At 41.8% G+C, this 25,347-nt stretch overlaps 2 protein-coding genes across 2 annotated transcripts in view; one reads left to right on the forward strand and one right to left on the reverse strand.

Annotated features, from left to right (window-relative positions):
- The window catches only part of UHRF2 (ubiquitin like with PHD and ring finger domains 2), a 78,779-nt gene extending 67,144 nt beyond the window's left edge, over window positions 1-11,635 (forward strand). Inside the window, exons 12-16 of the mRNA XM_084834470.1 lie at window positions 1,940-2,077; window positions 2,732-2,855; window positions 3,856-4,019; window positions 4,523-4,621; window positions 8,138-11,635. Of these exons, the coding sequence (XP_084690596.1) occupies window positions 1,940-2,077; window positions 2,732-2,855; window positions 3,856-4,019; window positions 4,523-4,621; window positions 8,138-8,284 (672 nt within the window). The 3' untranslated portion in view covers window positions 8,285-11,635. The remainder of the gene's footprint in view (window positions 1-1,939; window positions 2,078-2,731; window positions 2,856-3,855; window positions 4,020-4,522; window positions 4,622-8,137) is intronic.
- A 246-nt stretch (window positions 11,636-11,881) lies between these two features.
- The window catches only part of GLDC (glycine decarboxylase), a 55,347-nt gene continuing 41,881 nt past the window's right edge, over window positions 11,882-25,347 (reverse strand). Inside the window, exons 17-25 of the mRNA XM_084834468.1 lie at window positions 23,600-23,725; window positions 22,788-22,937; window positions 21,085-21,197; window positions 19,847-19,988; window positions 17,960-18,071; window positions 16,855-16,950; window positions 16,257-16,429; window positions 15,029-15,109; window positions 11,882-13,800 (exon numbers count right to left, since the gene is read on the reverse strand). Coding sequence (XP_084690594.1) covers window positions 13,657-13,800; window positions 15,029-15,109; window positions 16,257-16,429; window positions 16,855-16,950; window positions 17,960-18,071; window positions 19,847-19,988; window positions 21,085-21,197; window positions 22,788-22,937; window positions 23,600-23,725 — 1,137 coding nt within the window. The 3' untranslated portion in view covers window positions 11,882-13,656. The remainder of the gene's footprint in view (window positions 13,801-15,028; window positions 15,110-16,256; window positions 16,430-16,854; window positions 16,951-17,959; window positions 18,072-19,846; window positions 19,989-21,084; window positions 21,198-22,787; window positions 22,938-23,599; window positions 23,726-25,347) is intronic.

Raw genomic sequence — 25,347 nt, forward strand, 5'->3', positions numbered from 1 at the left:
TGCTATATCCTTCCTTCCATTTAAAAATGCAAATAGGAAAGCATTTCTCATTCTACTGGAAATTTATATTGGGTCCAAAATTGTGTGAGTGGAAGACTGCTTGTGCAAAAGAACTTTCCCAACCCCTTCTTCCCATTGCAGCTTCTGGAAAAGCCTCTCTAGAGGGTTGGGGGACCTTCCTTGATTGGGGTGCAGGGAGGGGGGGATTGTTGAACATTACATGGAGTCATGGCACCTTGTGTGAGCAGAACTCCACTCGCACAATTTTTGGTGATTTTGCCCTCTCTCTGTAGTTTCCCCGTGTCACAGCCCAGCAGGGTCCTCTGACCCTTTGGAGAGGTGGTTAAGGCGGCATGGAGTCTACAGTGGGGAGGAGAAAGTGGAAAAGCCCCATTGTGTAAGCAATCTTTTGTTCACACAACTTTGGATCCAACGTATTATTTTTTTTAGAAAACTATTCCTTCTTGTCATCAGTCCTCTTAGAGTGGTATTCACTAATTACTGAATTAGTTATCTGTATTTTCAGCTTTGCACAATGTATTCGAAGAGAAGGAAAGAGACTTATCTATTACTTTTAACTGCTATAGCAGTTGATAGTAAAGGAAAGAGAGGGAGAATAAATTTCTTGTTCAGAAAACTGAATTTCTATCTTTGGAGCATGAAGTCAAATACTCAGTTGTTGAAAACTAGCTTCTGGATCACTTATGTGAAAAGAAACTTAAGACACAGCCAGTATTTTTAACCTGCTTGCATATTGCCCTATGTTTAGGGTAACTTAAAATACATAATCCTGAATATGGCATATGTCCGAATAAATTGTCTTTGGCTTCTTAAAAAGAAGAAAAAGTGGGATATACATTTTATATAAAGAACAGTGTAGATATCAAAGGTTCTTTTTGCAAAGACAATCACTTACTGACTATTCTTCCCTGAAGGTTCACTTGTATTTTTTCTTTTTCTTCTGACTAAAAAATAGCAACAGGCGTTTATGGCAAAACTCTCCACTACTTATTGAATATATTGGAGAGGGAAGGTACTAATATGGAGTGCATTCTACTTGCATAACTTAAATGTTTACTACAGATAGTAGCTTATGCCTGAAACAACTTATAAGCATTCATGGGACAGAATAGAAAAGGCCACAGTGGAACTTCTGTAGTCTTCCTTCCTACATCAAAACCCCATGCAATCTGTAAAGTTGCTCTGAAACTTTGGGGACCTTGAAAAGTAGCCTTCAGTGCAGTGCATGGAACTGTAATCAGAAATGGAAAGTGAGGAACTCCTGGTTCATGCATTGGGATTTTTGGGTTGCAGTCATGAGCTGCAAATACCTTTCCTCTTGCATGAAATGATATTAGTACCTGTGGAACTCATAGTTTTGTGTAAGGCGGCTTTACTCTTCTTAACCCACAGGGCACATAAAGTAATAGGCTGTTTACATAGATATTAGTGATGTTTTATCTTTATAACACTGTTTGCTTAGGAAGTCGAGCACAGAGTGGAGCAGATTATCAGAGCTATAGGTTGTATCCAATTGTGGTGTGTGTCAATGGAAGGAAGACCACTGGTGGAACGGATTTTCCCTCCTGCCTGCAGCACACCTAATCTGCTTCAGAGTGTTTGGGGACCCTCTGCAGCAGATTTGGGGGGTGCATGGGGTGCTGTCAGGAGGAGAAGATGGTGAAGTCCCTTTGCACAAGTGGACTTCCACTTGTGCAACATTAGCTCTAAGCCAAAACAGATATGTTCAGATCAGCTTTCCTTTTTGTCTGAACTGCTTTTCATATAGCACAAGTTTTTCCTAAAATGAATGAATATCTGTAGAAGTGAAACTTACTCAACTTCTCAGAATTAAAAGGAAATATTTATAAGGAATCTAATGGACAGACCTTCAGACTGTGGAAACTAATACATAAATGATAGGAACTTCTGTATTTAGGTGGTGAAATACTGGCCAGAAATTGGAAAATGTGGGTTTTTAGTTTGGCGCTATCTTCTGAGAAGAGATGATGCTGAACCTGCACCTTGGACTTCAGAAGGAACTGAACGGTCAAAGAAATTGGGCTTGAGTTTACAGGTTAGAACTTAGCTGCCACAGTTTTACCAAATTTTATTGAAACATAATCTTCTAACGTCTATGACAGAAAAACTCAGTGCTCAGTTGAAAATCTCTTGTAGTAAGAGTCTATTAAGATTAGCTTTGAACATGTTGGATGATTAGGTAAAGCAAGATGAACTATACTTTCTTCCTTGATTGAAAGGAGGAACATTTTCATTGAAAATATTCTAGAAGCTCAAAGTAGATGCACACCTTATTTCATGTAGTGTGCAATCAAGTGAGTAGCCTAGTGTGCATTTCATTTATTAATGTTTTGATTCCTAGATAGGTTCCTAAAAACAACCCTCAGACCCCTAATCAACTTCAAAAGCTACAGCCCCCAGGTTCTGACAATCTGTTCACTATCCTAAGATAGAAACATAGGAGCAAGGTTCAGCAGGGATGCCATTTTGTGAGTTAGTTGCATGGGTGCATGCTCTATATGTTCTCCCTCCAGGGGTACAGTCCTCTTTCACATATAAGATCATGTGCTCCATTTTCCTAACAAATTGTTTTAGAAGTAACTTGTTGTTCATATGTGCGTTATATAGGTTAGTTTAATTTTAAAACATCTTTATTTGTATGTGAATGTTGTTTAATATACTTCTCAAATGCAATGCTCTTCTGTTGTAGTACCCAGAAGGCTATTTGGAAGCCATGGCTAGTAAAGAAAAGAAGGATAAAGTAAAAAAGCAACCTGTGAGACAGGAGCCAACAGAACAGAGCAATGGAAATCAGAAAAGGCCACTTGATGATGGTATGGCTGCTGGGGGTCACTTAACTAGGGTCCATCAATTGTCAGACATAAAAGGTAGAAGGGCCTGTGCCCAAGTACGGTTTCTTTGGGCCCCATACAAGCTTCTCTCTCCCCAGTATTGAGAAGTTTACATTTTCATATCTACTCTTGTGCTCAGTTGGATTTGCTTTAAGTCTGCTACCTGCGTTCTGTCTACCCATCTGTTTCTTCACTCCCAGCTAGTCAAGTGAATCAAGGAGCTGAATGAGAACAATTCACAGAGAGAAGGCATTTAAGAGCCATTGTGTCAACCACCCGAGTCATCTCAGGATCTCAAAGAGTGGCCAGGGTGTCAATAGGAGTGCCAGTCATGCTGGGTGGAAACTCCCCAAGAGCTCTCAGGAATCAGTCCATATGTATTAGCCATTAGGGTTGATCATTCTAATTCGTTCCGCATCCCTCCAGAGGGAAAGAGTCACAGCAAATCCAAGCCACACCAAGAAGTGATGTGACCATGGCACAGAAGTCAAAGAGAAACCCTCACATCATCATCCAAGTGGTCACAACAACAGGTCTGAGACAACCAGTGTCAACTCAGCTAGGGAGCTTGTTGGGCAGGTGGGGGTGGTAGGTAAACCAAAAAATCCCTACTCTGTCCTGGTTGCCCAGTACCAGATACAAACACGCAATAATGCTGCCCACACTTGCAGAAAGCCTTGTAAGGGAGATATTAATTAACATAGGAAGCTGCCTTATGCTTAGTCAAACTATTGGTCCTTCTAGCTCAATACTGCCTACACACCAACTGGCAGAACAGTGAATATTGTATCATCTACAATCTTACCAGCTTCATTTTTTGTTTGTTTTAGTATTCATTTTGTTAGGTTTTATTCTGGAGAGTAATACAATAACGGGATGAGTTCTTATAATTTCATCAGTAAGCGTACCCATGTTGGTTATCTAGATATCCTAAGAATTCATTGCAAGATTATAATAACCGATTGCTGATAATATTTTTCAGAAGGTATAGAGGAACCTACAAACACAGCCAAAGCCATGAGGATGGGAGGTGGAGGGAAAGGAGAATCTTTCCAGCTAACTCAACAACAGCAATGGTTGATTCAGGAAGACTCCCCGAACCAGAAACTGTGGGATGAAGTTCTAGTTTCTCTAAAAGAAGGACCAGTATGTTTTTATTTGCTTTTTGCATTTTTAACCTTTCTTACAATGACTGGAAGGGATTAATAAGTAACATATTTAATAAAATAAGAGGCATAGTTCAGATATCCGGTTCTAATCCTCCATAAAATGAGGGTTCTAATCCTCCATAAAATGGAGAGCCAGTGTGGTGTAGTGGCAAGATTATTGGACTAAGAGCTGGGAGATCCGGGTTCTAGTCCCCACTCGGCCATGGAAGCTCACTGGGTGACTTTGGGCCAGTCACAGACTCTCAGCCCAACCCACCTCACAGGGTTGTTGTTAGGATAAAATGGAGGAGGATAATGTAAGCCACCTTGGGTTCCTTGCAAGAGGAAAAAAGGCGGGGTATAAATGCAATAAATAAATAATAAATAAAATAAGATCTATAGAAGGGGCTGCGGCAGTTACTTTGATAGAAACAGTATCTTTTAACGAAAAGGTTATTAGGCTTTCATCATCTGAGTTATTTTTTGATTCTCCTGTCTTAGAATTTTTTGAAGAAACTGGAACAATCTTTTATGTGTGTCTGCTGCCAGGAGCTGGTTTACCAACCGGTGACCACAGAGTGCCTCCACAACGTCTGTAAAGTAAGTATTAGTGATCTTTTGCTCTTCATCCTGGTTCTATTGAAGGACTTGTAAAACAAGTCATCTTATTTTGAACTCAAATGTATCCCTTCCCAAGGCAGTAACTAGACCAAGTTTTCAACCTGAAAAAATCCCCTCCAACTGTAACTATTGAGGCTGTGTTTAAATAATCGTTTACTGGTTTTCATTTTGTTAAACTAGTAAAAGTATGCATGGTAGTCAAGCATGTCTGCGATACTATTTTATTGTAATCTCTGATGTTTCTGTATAGTTGCTGAAAGAGAAGGGAATTCTGGCATAATTTTTGATGGCAATTAAAATGAGTTAAGGGTTATTTTATATTTTGATTGAAAGAAAAGCTATCCATAACTCTTCCTGTTCATGGGCAGCATCCAGTAAGTTCAGAGTCCCTTGTTGTTGTTTATTCGGTCAGTCGCTTCCGACTCTTCGTGACTTCATGGACCAGCCTACGCCAGAGCTTCCTGTCGGCCGTCGCCACTCCCAGCTCCCCCAAGGTCGAGTCTGTCACCTCCAGAATATCATCCATCCATCTTGCCCTTGGTCGACCCCTCTTCCTTTTGCCTTCTACTTTCCCTAGCATCAGCATCTTCTCCAGGGTATCCTGTCTTCTCATGATGTGGCCAAAGTACTTCAGTTTTGCCTTTAACGTCATTCCCTCAAGTGAGCAGTCTGGCTTTATTTCCTGGAGTATGAACTGGTTTGATCTTCTTGCAGTCCAAGGCACTCTCAGTATTTTCCTCCAGCACCACAGTTCAAAAGCATCTATCTTCCTTCGCTCAGCCTTCCTTATGGTCCAGCTCTCGCAGCCATAGGTTACTACGGGGAATACCATTGCTTTAACTATGCGGACCTTTGTTGTCAGTGTGATGTTTCTGCTCTTCACTATTTTATCAAGATTTGTCATTGCTGTCCTCCCAAGAAGTAAACGTCTTCTGATTTCCTGGCTGCAGTCAGCGTCTGCAGTAATCTTTGTGCCTAGAAAGACAAAGTCTGTCACTGCCTCCACGTTTTCTCCCTCTGTTTGCCAGTAATTGATCAAGCTGGTTGCCATAATCTTGGTTTTTTTGAGGTTTAACTGCAACCCAGCTTTTGCACTTTCTTCTTTCACCTTCGTCATGAGGTTCCTCAGCTCCTCCTCGCTTTCAGCCATCAAAGTGGTATCATCTGCATATCTGAGATTGTTAATGTTTCTTCCAGCGATTTTAACTCCAGCCTTGGCTTCATCAAGCCCAGCACGTTGCATGATGTGTTCTGCGTACAGGTTGAATAGGTAGGGCGAGAGTATACGACCCTGCCGTGCTCCTTTCCCAAACTTAAACCAGTCCGTTGTTCTGTGGTCTGTTCTTACCGTTGCTACTTGGTCGTTATACAGATTCCTCAGGAGGTAGACAAGATGGCTTGGTATCCCCATACCACCAAGAACTTGCCACAATTTGTTATGATCCACACAGTCAAAGGCTTTAGAATAGTCAATAAAACAAATAGATGTTTTTCTGAAACTCCCTGGCTTTCTCCATTATCCAGCAGATATTGGCAATTTGGTCTCTAGTTCCTCTGCCTTTTCTAAACCCAGCTTGTACATTTGGCAATTCTCGTTCCATGAATTGCTGGAGTCTACCTTGCAAGATCAGAGTCCCTAAGGAAGGAGATTTAAGTACATTTTTAACTCTTTTATTAAAATCAGTGGACCTTTGGCAGGATCATGACCTGTGATTTTTGTCCAAACATTCGTACTCCTGGCTTAGCTTGCAGTTGACATGTAAGCACTTCATAAATGTTGGCAGAGATCACGTTTGAATCTGGTTTCAAAATCGGAGTGAGATGTAGACTACATTTAAGGGATAAAGAGAAGTGCTTCTGAACCTACACAAGAGTGTATTTCCCTAATCTCTCAGGGCAGCTGGAAGATAACTCAGTGACCTTTCATTACGGTTTTCACCAAACAGGCCCAGTTCACACTTAATGTTGATCCAGTATTTAAACCAGGGGTGAGCAACTTGTGGTTGCATTCAACCAGATGTTGGCTGCAACTTCCATCAGCCAGAATAGCCAGTGCTGAGCGATGGGAGTCTAACAACATATGGACGGCCACAACTTTTTCTACCCCCGGTTTCAAGAGTGGGCCAAGTGATCGCATTCACAATACTCCTGCCTCTCCCCTCATGTGCTGATTACCCCTCCCTCACAACCGAGGTATGTGCCTAAATTAACTTTTAAAACCCAGTTTTAATTAGAGCTCCCAGGAGAGGACTGTGGTTCATTTTAACCCACGTTGGCAATGGTTAGATGTAATGTTGAGCCCAGGTCCAGGGGGTAAAGAGAAATTCCCACACAAGACAGAGACATGGGGGAGATCCTACATCCTGATCCCAGTCACTAACCCCAGATGTTCATTTTGTCAACCAGGCACATACAGAAAAAGATCACTGAGCATCCATAATTTACATAGGGGCTTTATCCAAGTTTTTATCTGCCAAGGGCAGGTCACTTAGGATTTTTCCTCCATGTGCCATAGCTCTTGCCCGTTAAAAAGCACTTTACATTGCTCAACGGACAACAGTTTAAAAGTTCACACATTCAGCTTTAACATATCTAGTCACGTCTCAGTATTTGTGTGAATTTTAGCTGTGTTATATTGACAGGCAGGCAGAAGGCACTTTCACTTGTGCAAGGTGGATACCTCAGTTTCCTCTTGCACTGCATCCCATGCTATTCTAGAAGCTGATACAACCCTCGGGAGCATAAGGAGCTACAGCTGGTTCCAGTCAATACTGTTTTCAGATTTCTCGCACAGGCTTAAACATAACAGGACGTTATAATTTCCCACTATGTGAATGAGTCCTAGTAATCCTAAACTTGCCTGCTCCATCCTCTTCTTTCATGTGGCAGCGGAAGAGATCAGAAGCCTCTGCCTGCAGTTTTAAGCTAACCACCTTTACCCATGATCACAGACCTGGAGGACTATGATTTGTTTAAACTATGCTTAGTGAAAACAAACTAGGATCCAACTGTTGTTTCAGATTCTGGCTTTTTCTCCAAATGTGGTTCAAACAAACCATAGTTCCCCAAGTTCATTCATCTTAAGGAAAGATGATTAATTTAAATCAGATTAATTTAAATTGCAAGTGGATGCTTTTCTACTTCTCAGGCACATAAAGAGGAGAGGAGAAGAGAAGGGGAGGGGGGCACATAAGCCCAAAGCTTGCTCCAGCTCAAACCATGATTGCTTGTTATATCTTAACTGGGCCACACATAACAAACTAGGTCTCAGTGCACACTAGTGATACTGACTTTATAGATGTCCAATATAATTTATCTGTTCAGGTTTATTGTTATAATATGTGACAGAATAGTGTTAACAAAATGTTGGGCTATCTTTATACAGAAAAATAAGACAGTACCAATATTTCCCTCATGCTATAACTGAAATAAAAATGTTCTTGTGGACTAGGTTTGAAGTTATATCATAAACACATATTCTCGTTATCATTCTAGAGCTGTTTACAGCGGTCTTTCAGAGCTGAAGTCTTCACCTGCCCTGCTTGCCGACATGACCTTGGAAAGGGCTACACCATGGTTCCCAACAAGGTACTGCAGACACTACTTGACCAGTTCTTCCCTGGTTACAGCAAAGGACGATGATACGTGTTCAGTCCCCAACATCCTTCTCCTAATGACTTACAGACTTTAAAAAGACAAGAAACTAGGAAAACTCAACAGTGGACCAGCTGGCTTGAGGGAATTCACTTTACTATCCCATTGTGAAGCAGCTAACTCAAGCTTTTTCCCATTTAGCAATCTTTTTGTGTAGTACGAACTTCGAAATCTCAGCTGTCTTTCAACACTGAAGGTAGTTTTGGACAGATGACAACTAGTTTGTGCACAGAAAAATAGAAGCCTCGGCTCTGGCCACAGTAGCAGTGGATGCTTCAGTTTGTTTTTGTAACTACCTCAGATGGAGGAAAACAATTTGTAAGGAATTTTAAGAGCACGTCAGATGAAGTTTAGCTACACACTGCCTCCTGAATATTAGTTTTTCCTGGTCCATGCAGCTTGACTTTACAACTAGAAAACAGCACTTAAGCCAGTTTTTATTACTGAACATCAAACTCTGTGGTGTGCATCATCCTTTTTTGTGTTTCCTCCCATTATGCTGTATTTCTTACTTCTTTTGCAAGAACAAGCTTTTAGTCTATTTTTGTGAGCGTACTTGTGCTCTCGTATCTTATGCAAGTTGACTACTAATGACTGAGAACAATATGAATGCATTGTCGCTGTTAATGTAAAGTGATTTGTGTTTTTTGCACTTAAAGAGGGTATTCAAGACACTCTAGTTGTGTAAAAACTATTTCATATGAAACAAGCCACTTTTGTATTAGGTAAAACTGTATGCTTTTAGTAGGTCTTGTATCAGTGGCAATACATCTTCTACAGCATTGAGAGCAGTACTAGCTTGGAGAGGGCTCAACTCGCTTCATATTGTGATCTGAAATTTTATATACAGTATATTCCCCTCCCCTGAATATACCTTATTAAATATTTTATGATTCATGACGTGTTAATTGTTTGTATTTTACAGCCATAACATTACGCTAGTAAGCATTGCCTAAAGGAGAGTTTTTATATAGGACATGAGGATTCCATTTGACAGCAGGTCAAATAAGTCTGGGTTGTCTTTTGGGCATTTGCCTTGGAAAGCCTATGTTATAAAAATGGTATTTTAAAAGGAAGGCCTTAGTTTCGAGGATTTACATTTTCATATCTGCCCCAGATTGCAGTTGAGCAAGAACTTAGTTTCCACAACAAATAACGTTTACTATTTATGTGCAGCTTTAAAGTGTACAAAGCGTATTTCTCAGTTATTCTTACAAACTCTCAAGGTAGGCCAGTATTATCTGTATATTACATATTGGAGACTTGGGTTTTGAGATACTGGGTTGGTCCAGATGTAACGCTAAACCACGATTTAGCATTATGTGAATAAACCTGCTTGGGCTCTTGTCCCACTCCACCGACAGACAGACAGAGACACACACACACACACCCCTCCTCCTCCAGCACACCCCAGAGAAGGTGATTAAAATTGAAAATGGACTCAGGTTAATATAACTATAGTTAGTGAACAAGCCAGGATCATAAAGCACAGCTTTTTGGAACTAATTATGGTTTAGTTCTCTGCGTTCAGACATAGTGGGAATGTTCTCTTAGTTAAAAATTGAAAGCTTTCAAAGTCCTCTGGTGTGCACCAGATGAGGGCACAGGAGAGCACATGAGTGTGAGGCTCAAGTAGGCTCATTCATGTAATGATAAGCTAGACCACCTAGTGAATTTGTGACCAAAGCAAGATTTGAAAGATGTGGCTGCATTCACACACAATGCTGAACCATAGATAGCTCTATGTGCATGAACAGGAACAACTTGATGTCATACACTCTTTCTCCCTGGCCCTTACTTTGATGCTTGCATGAGATTAGCTTTTATTTCTGTGCTTAACTAACCATGGTTACTTGTTGTGTCTAAACTTGGACAACTGCAGCTAGTAACTATAGCTTGGACTACAACTCCCATCATCCCCATGCATTGGCTGTGCTGGCTGGGGTTGATTGGAGTTGCAGTCCAGTGACTTCTGGAGGGCCACAGTTGCCCACCCCTAGTTTAGGGAAACAAACCAATTTCAAACTGTAGTTAATGATCCTGGCTTGTGAAAACCTACTTAACACTAACCACAAGTCCTTGGTTTGGGCAGACAGTAGTTGCAGTTAGTTGAAAATGGTGAGAGCTTCTGACTTCGCAGCTGTGCGAGAGAAGGCAGGGATAGAGGGAGTGCATGAGCCTGAGGGCTGTCCGCATAACACTTAAACTATGGTTTAGTGGTATGTTTAAGCCAGCCCAATATGTCATCACTTAATTTGGACATGGGACTAATTGTTACATTGATGTTGTCTTGTGAAATGTTTAGTATCCTCTTAGTATGATGTGGAAGGCTTATATTTGATATTTCAGCTATTTAAGATCCTAGTGATACAATCCTATTTCTTCCTCTTTAAGAGCGGAAGCTTTACTAGATCAAAATGTATACATGTTACTGTATACTGTAGTCTAGCTATCCTGTGCCAAAATAGCTTCCACTGTAGAACTAAAAATAAAGCAAAATTCTAATACAAGGAGGTAGATCATTTTCCACTGTGCTAGATGCTATCTACTTAAACTCCCATTGAATTCATTGGAGCTTACTCCCAGGTAAGTGGGTATAGGATTCCAGCCTCAGGCTCTTTTGGAACACGAACACACACACACACACACACACACACACACACACACACTATCACTTAGATCCTAACTACCATAAGCAAAAGAGGACTTTCCCTCCCTACCTGCCCCCAACTTCTCTGGAGGATGGGGAGACCCTCCTGAACTGAGGGTGGGAGGAGACAGACAAAATCAGGTGGAGAGACCTTACATAAGGTGCTCTGCTCACATGTCTCCCTGCTTGATATTGGCTAACTTCCCCAGGATCTGTTCTCATGCTATTTGGGAGGGTCCCCCTACCGTCCACACAAGTTTTTCTGGAGGCTGTAGGGGTGGGAGATGGTCATCATCTCTGCGCTTCCTTCTGTATGTAGTAGGATCTAAGCCTTGTATTTGCATCATATTTAGACTGCTGATTAACACAGAATACAGAGATATGAGGGTCAGACCTATGTGGAAAAGTTGGTATAGTTCCTGTTTGTGTAAGACACAACTTTTATAAACGAGCTGTCCCTTGGTGTTGCTCTTTCCAGCCAGCTGTGTAAAACAGCTACACAACTATTCTCATAGCAGCAAGATTTACATCAGTGACTTTAGCATGTAATTCCATGTTGGTAATTGCTGACACATCTTTGTTTATTGTAAGATAGCTGCTTTAAAAAGTTACTTGTTTTCTGATGTGTGCTGTAAAGGATGTATTGTCATCCTTTATATTTCAACTAATAAATTCAGATTGTTTGTTGCACTTGCGTTAATTACCCTTGCAAATTGCTCTAGATACATTATCAGTAATTCCTATGAGTGACCTGTTTTCCAAGGCAATCCACAGTCAAGAGTATCAAGACAGGTTTTGCAGGAAGTCGCAATCTAGTTAGCTACTAAACACAGTTGTCAAAAGCAAGAAATACCATTCTTTCCTTCCATGACAAAAGGATAACTAGAACAATTTGAGGAGACTCATCAATAAGCATCAGGAATGCCCTTAGTTCTGAAAGTGTCTTAAGGTGATCTTTTGTTTAATAGAAAGTGGATATTTCATTAATCTAAATGAAATCAATGCCAGAGAAATCTGGATACTTGCTTGATAATAATGAGCAGCATAAAAAGGAAGAGATTTTCTGTATTTCAGCAGCAGTTAATAACTGCTTTTTAGCTTTAAAAATCAACATGGTGCTTTAAAAATCTTTAAAGTGCTTTAAAAATCAACATGGGGTCTAAAACACTACAAGTATCAAATTCAGTAATTCAAAGTTGTAAATAGGGAGTTAGCAACCCATATTTTTAGGGATTATTTTATAAGACCCCTGAAGTTGACATTGGCTAGATTTTTCAGGATATTCTTCAAAACGTGATTCTGATTTTCATAAACCCGACTCACATAACTGGAAAGTGACCATATACAACTGGCAAATGAACATGATAATATGCTCTCCTTTATGACCAACAGAAGCCACTGCAATGATAACTTAGTAGTATTTCCTGCATGGTGAAGTTTCTTGTAGTGGCTTAAAGAGAAAAGACGTTGAGGAAATTTGATGATGAGGTAGGTTTTTAGAGCTATATGCAAGACTGTACCATTGTTTTGTTTTCAGTCAAACACTTGAAAATAGTAGAAGAACAGCAAGTTAATAGGAGATAAGCATTTAATGTGATGGCAGCTTCAGGTGAGGCTAAGAAGAGTTTGTCTACTACATTGGTTTGTGAGCACTGAAACGAAACCTCAATGGGTTGTATCCAGTGCTAGCATGAGCAGAGAGGACACTTTCACAAGGGAAATTCTTGGTCTCCTGAGCCCTTGTAAAGCCTTTCCTGAGAGCTCCTGACGCTCAGCAAAGGCCTGAGATGTGGGGGCAGGGGGATACAAACTGTGCCTTACCCTCCCCTCCAGCAGCCCCTCACCTTGGGCTTTTCCGGAGGGTCATGGGATCCTCAGGACAGGCTTTCCAGGGCCCCCGAACTAAGAGTGGAGAGGATGCAAACCACTATAAATAGTTCACAAAAACCTGTGCTTAAGTATCACACTCTTTCAGAAAATCCTGAGTTTGAAATCAGCTATCAAGTCTACTGTTTTTTATTGGAATGCTAACATTGAGAGTTTAAAAAACAGAAAAAATACTTAATGACAAGATCAGTGGTAGAGGTAAAACATATAAGCTCAATTAATATAAACAACCTAAGCCTACAGCCACAATCTTAATACAGAGTGAGGTACACACTGAAGCTTATTTTACTGGTTTTAAGCATACCTATGTTGATTGTGGCCTGTGTCTTCAGTTTATACAAAGTGAATAGTAACTATATTTAGTCACCAAACAGCTTGAGCCTCAAAAGGAATAAAACGGTATAGACCCTTTAAAATAAATTGGGGTTGCTCTGTCCCATAGAGCACTTTGAGGAGTATTGCCATGGTGCAGTTTAAATAAAAATGTTCTAGTTTATTTCATACAGTTCTATGTTTAAATTCTTAATCCCAGAAAAGCAGCCCTTGTTCTGAATAGAAAAAGAGTTCTAAATCAAGGCCACTTCAGCATGGACTGCTGGGGAAACTGAGGCACTGCACTGTCCATTTGTTTTCACCTAATGCTAGTCTATTTACATGTAGCTGCACAGGAATTTAATTGTGAAGATTACAAAAATATACACTGTATATAAAGTTTCTTCACTGGGCCAGAAGAACCCATCCATTTTCATGAAATGAAAAGTAGCAAGGGAGATTGACTCCAGTCACCTCAAAAGAAACAGCATAAGTTGAGGGGAGGCTGGTCCTAAGATGATGCTCTCTTCTGTTCAGAGAAAGGAGATTCATAGACTTCCATTGGTGGGCAGGTACAAACCAGATGCTGATCTCCATAGATGTCATCAATTCTAGCTACTGTGGGCCAGAATTTATTTTCAGGTTTCACAAAAGGCTAAATAAGAAGAGGGAGAAATACTTAGAAAAAAGTATCCAGTATGTAACTTAAATGTATGGTATATTAAAGAGTAACGGTTATACTGTGGCATGTACAGGAGGCAACAGCCAATTTCATTAGATGCATACAAGAGCTGAGGGACATTGGTTTATTCTTCAAAGCCTGATTTAAAAAAAATAAAATCTGATGGGATTAGTTCCATGTTTAGGCTTATACAAGGAACTTGGGGCAAGTATCAATTTCTTTTTTTTTGAACAGCTGACCACCATGCATGATCACAAACTGCTTTTGATACTCCTAGTTTCCAAAGCAGTTTGTCAACTGGCACTGGTGGCGGTCCTATCCTTCGAGTAATAAGTATGAAACCCTGTTGAGCACACAGATTTAATCTTACAGTTCTTTAGACCCTGGCACTTGTAAATACAATGGATTGGATCCAATTGAACCATACTTACAGTAGACCCATTGAAATCTATGGGATTTAACTCAGTGACTAACTTCAGCCCCAATATAATCGATTACTATAGGATTTAATACTGGTGCCCACTACAAAGGAGGGTTTCATCTTTCTAGTTCAAATGGCATATTCCTACTGAATAATCATAACATTCAAGGTGGTTGTCTGCTGTCTAAACTCTAGACTACCTTATATGGGTTCCACTGTAAAATGAACCATATGAAACTCACTTTAGCCAGCAGTCCTATACGCACTTGGCTGGGAGTAAGCTCCATTGAAAACAATCAAAATAAACCACCAACAGCCCATGGGTTACTGGAGGGTTGTTTCCCCCTCCAACAAACCATGCTGCCTGGATTCGCACAACATGACAAGCTGCGCCTATGCAGTGATTATGAAAATCATGCACCACGATTTAAATTAGCCACCATGGGTTATTTTGATCATGCAAACCAGCCCAATGAGACTTAACTTCTAAGTAGACATATATAGGATTGAACTGCATGTCTCTACACTTTTTATCTCGCATGTTCTGTATTATGAACCACTCTGAAGTTGCTTACTTCAACTGGCCCTCAAACACACCAAAACATAGAAAGACATTCACCATTTTGGCAAATCTAATGTGGCTTCAATAAAATAATTAAAAAGAAAGGTTTGTCAGAAAGTTTCTAATAAAACATTTTCCAGTAGAAAATGCTTTCTCTAATAAAATGTAGTTGTTCAAATAATAGTTTAAAAAAGTTCCAATAATAATTCATTACTTACTATTGGGAAAACAGCTACTTCTCTAGAGTAAGGGCGATCCCAGTTTTGAGCAGCAATGCAAGTCAAGGTGTGTGGTGACATCTAAGACAACAAAATTAAGTTTAAAACGTACAAAAGAACTGGGCTCCGGGAAAGTGCTCAGCTAGTCAGATTCATCTTGTTCAATTGCTCAAAGAGAAAATATAGTTCAATTGCTCAACTAATGGCAATGGCCTCAGTCGAGAAGTATGAAGTCCCTTTAAAATCAATTGAACAAGTTCATAAATGATGAACATGCCCCACTGATTTCAGTGAGACTTGAGTGTGACTAACTTTCTCTGGATGGGGGCCAGAGACTGAGAGATTTTCTTACAGACACGTTTAAAAATAAAGTGAGGCCATATGCCTCTAACACTGGGGTCTCCAGTGGGATGCCTATGGGCAGCTCTCTTGGCACTTGCAGACCCTCAGCCTATTGTTTTTAAAGATTTTGTCAAAAGTTTCTTTTAATTGGGAAGCTAGCATGCTGCAAAGCAAAGTGCTGGACTCCAGAGCCATTTTTATTTCCAGGAATGTCTCTGGGTCTCACTTGGCCCATGAGGCATTGCTACAAAATAAAAAGCTGTAGGTGGCCGTAGCCCAGTGCTTTGTTTGGAAATGTGCCCAGCAAAAAGGAGAGGTAAGTGGGGGGTGGCTGGGCCTGTCCTGGGGGGTAGGGGAGGATGGGGAGTGTTTTGCCTGTGTGTGTTTTGATGGGGGGAGTGGGTCTTTGGTATGGGTGGATGTTTGTGTTTCTCTGAGCATCACCAGTTTGCCTTCTGGGAAATGGGTGTTTTGTTGTGCTGTGCGGGGGCAAATCTGTGATTTGGCATTTGGGCCTCAGATCCCACCTCTGCTCCTCATCAGGTTGCCTTCTGTGAAATTGGTGTTGGAACAAAAAACTCTGGGCTCAAAAGAGTAGCTTTCTGTTTTGGCATTTAGACCCCTCCTCTGCCTTGTACTAAGGTTCTTGGGCAAGTTACTTTTAAATTAGTCTCACCACTTTGCCTTCTGGGAAATGGGTGTTTTGTAACTAGCTCAACTGCAGCATACTGAGGTCTATAGTATAGTCTGCAGATTCCACCCCTCTCATCCCCACCTTCCACAACGGACAATTTACTTGAACAGTATTTCAGCCACACAGAGAGGGAGCAACTGCTACAAAACTGCAAATGAATGAATGAATAAATAAATCCTGCCCGCAACTTACCTTTAATGGGTTAACCCTAGCATCCATTCGCCCTTCTTCTATATCAGCAATTTCTTGTCGAATGTTGATCATTGCATCACAAAATCTGTCTAATTCTGCCTTGTCTTCAGACTCCGTTGGTTCAATCATAAGCGTCCCTGCCACCGGCCAGGACATAGTTGGAGCGTGGAATCCTAGCACACACAGATTCTAATTACTGACCTGAAAATCCGGCAGAAAATACACCACTAGCCAAGGAGCATCCACCCCACCCCTGGCAGGCTTAGAACAGACCCTACAAAAGGTCTAAACTGCTTTAAGAGCATGACATGTACAGATCTCAATTAATTCTCTCTGGGCTTACAGATTCTTCCTCTGTACATAAGACCATCTGCAGAGCCCAATTACTGACCTATCATGATGCAAACGACCCCAGTTCTTTGCAGAAGCAGACTTTTCTCTTGCCCCCACCATGTGGATTCATGTCTTGTAGCAGCCATTAAAACCCAAGGGACACTGCCTGGCAGATTTGTGGCATCCAAAATAAGCACATTCAAATGGCGGTAAAAAAGCAGGGCGGGGGAGGGGGCACAACACACCCAGTCTATCTCTGTCTTACCATAATCCTGAAGCCGCTTAGCAACATCGACAGCGTCAATATTTGCAGTTTTCTTGAAAGGTCGGGTGTCCAAAATAAATTCATGAGCTACATAACCTGAATATAACAGAAATATTTTATGTGCGTGCACATACACAGTATTAAAACTGCTCAAATAATTTGTAGGGCACAGGAGGGGGCCCACAGATTTCACTGAGAAAGGGACAAGCTCACAGCTGCTCCTACAGCTTTTGAGAATATCCTCTTAGGAGGATAAATTCATCCACGAATGCCTTTCTTTCTGTATTATTTCGATTGCCGCTGGCCCAGTGCTCTTCCCGATCATGTTTTCCCTGAGTAGCAGGGAATAGGAAGCATGTGGAATAGGATGATTCAAGGGCCCTGTACAGATGCAACAACCAACAATGCTCAGACATGTCCCCCCCCCTTCTCTGATCTCGCAGCCATACCTGGAGGAGGAAAGTTCACTTCCGATTTCAGTTAGCCATGGTTTCTGTCTGAAACTTACACTGTAGTTGAGCTTAACTAGAGTTGGAAACAAGCTAGCTTCATCAACTGTTTGATTTTTTCTCTAAACCACAGGTAAGATTAACCAGCGTTGCGTTTAACTGTGGTAAGTTAAAACAGAAGCAAAAGCTTCCAATCTCCTCCTTGCAGTTGCACCTGAACGAGGCCCAGCAGCCTCGCAAAGGACGGGCAGGAAACAAAGGCTTCTTGCGGTGCGGGGCTGTCGAAGCTGCTGCTTGACTGGGCCACGGCTGGACCGATCCTCCCTGATACCACGGCAGACAGAATGATAGCAGTAGCCTCTTTCAACTAGGGGAGGGCTGGTGTACCGCTGCAGCTTGGCATGGATTAGTCTGCATATTGGACAGGGAAGTAACGGCTACAGAAGCCAGAAGGAGTTATTTTATTTGTATGGATGGATTTTCCCAAAGGGAAAAGTTACTCTCAGTGCTACTACCAAGACCTTCCTTTGCCTAGTGGTAAGAGCTAGTCACGCTCTTCTTAACTGCTTCCCTCATTGTTGGTGCATACCAAGGCACGCTGGGACTACAGACTGCTTCATGGTGAGCAGGAGGGAATTTAAGGTGAGAATACTTGCCTCTGGCTCCTCTAAAGAGGATTTTGTAGTGCTTCTCTAACCTCTTTGCCATGTAGTTAGCATTTAATATTGCAATCTCAGATGCGTGTTTAAGGCCTTTTCCTCCCATCATCTGCAGAGACAGCAAACAATAATAATGAAAAACGAGGTGAAAAAATGCCCATGTTATTTATTTATTAGATTTATTAGCTGCCCATCTGGCCAGCTACCCAGCCACTGTAGGCAGTGTACAGTACAAATAACACAAATACAACATAATCAGCAAAACAACACTGCTCTAAAAAAACCCTAACCCACCCCAAATTCCCGCCTGAATAGCCAAGTTTTCAAAGCCCGATGGAAGCTCATCAAAGAGGGGGCATGGCGGAGGTCACTAGGGAAGGAATTCCACAAAGTGGGTGCCACTACAGAAAAGGCCCTCTCCCTAGTCCTCACCAGACTAGCTGTCCTGGCTGATGGGACAGAGAGAAGGCCTTCTGATGTTCCACATCTTACCCCCTTTTTATCCCATCGAAGTCATTGTTTAAATGTGGGCACTGTGCTCTCAAAGCCATTTCAAAATGTTACTGGACAAAGTTATAGTGGAAACCTGCAATGTTCTCTCTACAATTTGCAAGGGGAGCAGTACATAAGAGATGTAAGGCTTGGATCCAGCATTTTCGTTCTGCCAGTGGAAGGATACCACTGGGGGCCGGGACAAGAGGGTGCAGAAGTCCTATTCTGCCAGTGGTATCCTTCCATCAGAGGAACAAGGATGCTGGATCCAACCCAATGGAATGTGTAGGTTCTGTAACTACATGCGCTCTTCAGAGATCCATTCAAGAAACTGGTCTACCTTAAATGGAGGTTGAAATCAAGATACTGAGATACAAGTTCATTTATAAATGTATTTAGTAGCCTTGCTTGCAAAGCTGTGGGAGCCATAATATGCATAACACAACTTACTTCAGCTCAAGGAAGATCATGCATTTTGCAGGCTTCCAGAAAATTCAAAAAGAGGGACTCTGCCTTTATATTCAAGTGATACAAAGCAGGGTAAGCAACATGCGGCCCTCCAGATGTTTTAGACTACAACTCCCATCAGCTGTAGCCAGCACAGCCAACGTTGAGGGCTGATGGAGGTTGGAGGCCTAAACATCTGGAGGGCCACAAGCTGTCCACCCCCCGATATATAGGAATTTAAAAAAATTCTACTTGCCCATGTCCAGAATGAACACACGTAAGCAACTTTAAAACTTTAGCTGGTCAGATTGTATGTGTAGGCACGATTAACACTGCCCGCCACCCCCATTTTCCCTGTCAAGTGTCCAAACCTTGATGCACTGGGGAAATATACTGGCTTGAATCCAGATTTGTGTGAGCATACAGTTTTTTCCACAACAGGCCTTTCCACCCCCTTCTCTGACTGCAGGCCCCTGCATCCCCAAAATGCTACTCTGGCAGGCCAGGGAACCCTCCAGAACAGCATGGGATGTGGTGCAGTAGAACAGAGGAAGCAGCAAAAATCAGAGAGGGCACCTTGGATGAACAGAGCTTGCCCAAGGTACCCCAAATGATTTTCACCAATTCCTCCATCCCTCTACAGCATCCTACACACCATCCCATGGCATTTGGGAAGACCCACCAACCCTGTGGAACAACTTTTCAGGGGCTGCAGTGAAGAGAGGAGAGGGGAGGGTGCGAAGAGCCCATGACAGGAGTGGCCTTCTGCTTCTGCAACTCTGGATCTTACCCATCTGTAATCTCTTCTCTTATGGTCAGGCTAATCTTAATATTCATGCCCATCTCCACAACCTTATTTTTAAGATTGGAAACAGCCCCAAGACTATTACTGCATAAATCTAATAGGAAAGAAGAAAGGGAGGGGAAATCACAGTAATCCAATACCTTGATATAAGCCCAGGAGATCGGCAATATTGCGCTGGACCCCCAAGGGGCAGCACTGATTGTTCCTAATGGGCTGGAATCCTTATCCTGCTGTAACGCAATGACAGGGTGGCTAGGCAGGAAGCGAGCCAAATGCTTCTTCCTAAAAAGGAACAAGGAAACAATTTCACAAATCAAACTCCTCCTCCTCCTCCATAATCATCAAACCCTTAACACTCTCTTAAGCCGTTTTGGAGAGTGTCTCACAATAGTCCAGTATCCAAGGGCAAAGTTCCACTTAAACATCTTCCAATCAATATCATCTCCAAAATAAAACAAAGGTTCTTTAAAGCTACAAGATCATCCTTACTACAACATCCTCTACCCTCAAGCAGTATCCAGCTTGCCACTTTCTATCTATGAGATGGGACAATAAATTATTTTGGCCCACAGAAGACAGATGCATCCAATATTCTGAAAAAGAAGTATTGTATTCTTATATAAAGGAAAGGAGGAGTGTAAGCATAAGTGGTCCACAACTGCACATCAGACTTCCTTTTCTGGAACTATGTATAAACTATGAATCCTATTCATGTTTACTCAGAAGTCTCACGGAGGGAGAAATCCTATGATCGCTAGACAGTGGCTAGACAGCTGTAGGATATGCTGTTTTCCGGGAACCGACCTTGGAGCCTGCACGCCAAGGTCGTTTCCCGGAAAACTGACCTCCCCCCACGTCAGCCCTGTCCTCTGCGCCTGCAAGAGGAGCATGGAGCAGCTGAAAGAGGGCGGGGCTGGGGGCGCTCCAGGGCAGAGAGAGCGGATCTGTGTGTATGACACATCCTATGAGTCGTACAGCAGTATTCTCTCCCGCTCAGCACCCCTCGCCCGGCGGCTAGACAGCCGAAAACAGCTGTCTAGCAGAAAAAGCAGGCCAGGAGAGGCATGGAGGGAACGATCCCCCCGTGCCTCTCCTGCCTTGCTTTGGATAGGCAGTCACCTCCGAGTTTGGAGGCGCCACCTATCTAGATAGGACTGCACCCTTAATTAACTAATTAATTAAATTTCTATACCACGCAATAGCCAAAGCAATCTGGGCAGTTCACAACAATTAAAGCCATAAAATACAACATAATAAGATGTATTCACTGGGGCTTACTCCCTAGTAAATGCGTTTAGTATTGTAGCCTTAAAATATAAATAAACAAACATATAAGTAAATATAGTCGATGCTCCTATTACAAGAGACAAATACTAACACTCCAATTGGTCCCATTCCAGGTCCTCCTCCACCGTGAGGAATGCAAAATGTTTTGTGAAGGTTTAAATGAGAGACATCTGACCCATAGTCTCCGGGACGACACAGGCCAACCTATCAGAGAAAGGACATCACAAAATGTCAAATACCACAGACAGGGGTGTAGAGCTGGGGCGGGGGACTGTTGTCTGAGACTGCAAGCAGCCCTCCGCATCCTCAGGCCCTCCAGATACTGTGGGCCCACTCTTGTTCTCTGGGAAATCCCATCAATAGACAGCCTCTAGAAATAGACAGCCTCTATGGGAAATCCCATCCTATTCTGCTTCGCGTGTTTGTGAAAGAAAGGGGAAACGGACAGAATGGCTCACAAAGAGAAAGCTGTCTATTCATACCATACTACCAAGGCTGCTCGCTTTTAACTCTGGTTCAGCCAAGTTTTGCCTCTAATTCTTCAGAGCATTGGCTGCTGCCACCAATAGACTTTCCCTACAGGTCAATGGCCCTTTATCAGAAAGAGGTTCCCCGCTAAAAGCAGTATCGAATATTAGATGAATCTCTGCTTAGGAATACACAATCAATTCTGTCAATGAAACATATATTTTAAAAGAAGGATTCCTCTGCCATTCCTTAAAAGTCTAATCAAGTCTAATGTTTCTTAAAAGTCTAATCAACATGATGAACATAACTTGCCCTTACATTTTTATTATAGCTGAAACTAATCACAAATGTGAATTTCAGTCTCAAATCATCTCAAATATTCTAGATGACTATTTGAAAATTAAAATTCTAAAGCCACATTTTACATTTTGTGGAATGTTCAGAGATCAATAGCAAACTTCAGGGCTTTTTGCAGTTAATGGCAAGATTCAGGTGTAGTAAGAACCTAACATAAGAGCATAGAATCATAGAATAGTCGGGTTGGAAGGGGCCTACAAGGCCATCGAGTCCAACCGCCTGCTCAATGCAGGAATCCAGCCCTGCTGGATCAGACCAAAGGCCTATCTAGTTCAACACTGACTGGGTTTGCATGTCGTGATAGGCCATGGTGGGTTGTGAGCCTTGTTTGTGCCACCGTGGCTTATCACAGTGTCTGAACCCGCCACAGACAATTCAGCGTGATTTGTTAACCATGAACAAGTCACCCTGAGAATCCATGACTTCTTGTTGGGTTGTTGAGGGTGGCTTATGACATGCAAAACCAGCAGCATGGCTTGTCAGCACCTTCTCGGCACAGGCTACACAGCTGCCTGGCAAGAGTGCGAAAATCCTGGCCACTCCTTGAAATCTCGCTACTGCCACCTCCAGCCTCCCTCATCCCGCATCAGTGTCCTCCCCTCTGATATCAAAAATGGCACTTGGGAATGTCTGTAACTTGATCGCTACCTTAAAAAAAATAAATTATTTTGGTGCTTCAGAAGTACGCTAATGGCTTTGTAATTTTTTTTCTTGCGCTTCTCAAGTATGCAAATACGTTTGTAATTTTTTTAAAATTCCCAGTCCTTTGCAAGTGTGCGGATTTGCCTCTCCAGTATGTACAAGCTGCAAGTAGTACAGTCGCCTTGTAAATTTTCTTGTAAATTACCTACTCCACCCAGCAAACTCCAAAAAAGTGGAGTAGGTAATTTATAAGGAAATTGAGAATGCTTTTTGATAAATCTTTGATAATTTTTTGGTTTGCATTAACTGAAGGAACCGATTTCCTACCTGGGCATTCATATTTGCTCCATCTAGGTAAACCTGGCCTCCATGTTTGTGAATCAAGTCACACACATCACTGATGTCCTCTTCAAAGACACCATTAGTGGATGGATATGTGATCATGATAGCTGCTAGCTTTTCCTTGTGCTTATCCACCTTCAGGGGAAAAATGAGAAGAATGTGAAAGGTCAGGGAGATCAAAAAACTCATAGCTTTTCCCCACACGACCAAGCAAAGAGCATCATGTCTCTGGTTAAGAAGAACAGGACCTATCACCCACCATATCACTTGGTGCACCAAACACTCAGTAGGCTGCAGTTGCTTCCCATTTGCTCTTTTAAGTGGTTTTCTCTTATAGCCACTCAAATATTATGTTAGTAAAAGCGGGAAATGGTAACTAACCATGAAAGACAGACGCAAACAGATTCTCAAAAACAGGAGAGGCAACTAAATATTAAAAAAATTACTAATAAGGATAAGTCATTTAGCATCAAAATGAATTTTAAGAGACAAAACATAGTCTTCTGTTATGTACAGTTTCTCATCTCACAGAAGATGCTGCTGCTGCCTGGTTTTCAGGAGTCTCCCCTCCTACCTGCACCAACCACAGCCTACATCATTCAGCAGGCTCCCCGGCTCCTCTGTGGTGTGGCATTTGGGGGGCTGGAGTAGACGGCACGGAAAAGAGGGGGTGGAAAATTCCATTCACCCAGCCGCGTGAGCCTAAATCTGGATCCAGCCCATTGAAATTAAGAGACAAGCATCAATTGAGGGTTATAATACAAAAATGTATTCGGAAGAAGAGCAAAAAACCTCACCATTGCCTTAAGATGGCCAACATCAATGCTTCCATTTTTATCTACTTCCACTGGCTGGATCTTCAGTCCCGCCATCTGAGCGCTTGCTGGGTTGGTCCCATGTGCAGATTTAGGAATGAGACAAACCTTAAAGGGGAAAAGAAATGTGATATTAACATAATGCCAGTTTTGCACAAGCCAGCTAAAGACAGCAGTAGTTCAGTGCCTAACCTAGTTAAGCCCTGAAGTTTTTGGACTAAATTGACTTTTTAAAAAAAGTCCTGAGCTTAACTGTGTTATGCATTGGACAGATTCTTGCCCCTCCTGGAGTTCTGATTAGCTAAATGCTTTAACCATTACCTTAAATAGATTTCCACCTACCATCAACCCTGTATTCTCCTATTATAAAATATTGTGATATCCAAACTCTGCTCCACATAATATGCTTATTTTCAAGGTTCTTGCACAGACGGATCCATTTGAAAAGCAAATGTTTTTTCTTTTTAGACAAATTACCTATGAGTTTTTGTGTATGTGTTCATGACTTCTGATATCCTTTTTGTGTGTGAAGGTACTAAGAAAGCATGCAGGGTATTTTTTTAAAAGCACCCCTAGTTTTGGGAAAGAATGCATACTTTATGGCTTTAGAATTGACCCATTTTGAAATGTTGTCATTTTAGCCAAACCTGTACGTCCTAGACATTCTGTGAAACTGCTGAAAATATTAATGTAAGTCACTGTATTACAAGACAGTATAAACCATTTTGTGAAGTTTGTTTGTTCTATAATATGGACTGGTCTAGCAAAATATTTTTAAAAATCAGTTCCTTTGTTTTGTATCTTGCACTCTCATTGGTGTCCATTGTTTTATATCTACAATGCATAATGGCAGAGTAGTGTAGAACTGCCACAATTTTGACAAGGTTGTTTCATAATCCCACAGAATGACCACAAAAGATAGTTGCTGAAAAGAGACTGTTGCAACAAATATTGCATTACAAATATTTCTCCACTAGGGAGCCATTACATTTAAAAATATGCATTCTTTGAAATATTTGATCAAAGAAGATATTACCCGCTCCCCCTCTTTATTAGACTGAAAAAAACAAATGCCCCTTTGCCATGTGGATCTTAACTGCAGATCTGAAAGCAAACAGAAATGCTGGCCTGCTTTTTTACAATCAGATTCAGGGGACTATGTAGGCAGAAAGCAAGAATATGAATATTCAAACGAAATCCTACTCATGGATTTAGAAGCTGACACCTGTGTGTGTGCAAAGTGACCTAGCAGTGAATTTCAATGCATAATGCTGCTCTAATCCCAACACAAAAGCCTTCTGACTGCCCCAAGGAGGTTTCGAAACGTCATCATACCCAGGGCCAGGCCTTGGCAGGTCTTCTAATCCCAACTTTGCTTAAATGCTGCTAATGAGCTAGTTCCTGGATTTCTGCAGTGAACCTCATAATGTGTTCATAGCTGTTCTCCAGATACAAGAGAAAGTGCCTCAGTAAGAACTTCCCCCGACTTGAATTCACTAAAGAACAAAAATGAGTGAGCTACCACTTTGTTGTTGGCAGGAGTCCACATTTTAGCTGGCTTTGATAGCCGAAACTTGTGACTGGCTCCAGCCCTGCTCTCCCCCACTTCTGGGGAGGGGAGGGGGTCTCATTGCTGCCGTAGGATTTTGCTCTGACACTCAGGGAACAAATCTCTGCCCCGTCCTGCTCTGGAGAGAACAGTCCATATAGGCATAAAAAGCTTTGGACTG

Source organism: Heloderma suspectum, chromosome 2 (genome assembly GCF_057233095.1).
Source record: "Heloderma suspectum isolate Gila_16-S chromosome 2, 16-S_ref, whole genome shotgun sequence".
In the NCBI taxonomy this organism is placed as follows: Eukaryota; Metazoa; Chordata; class Lepidosauria; order Squamata; family Helodermatidae; genus Heloderma; species Heloderma suspectum.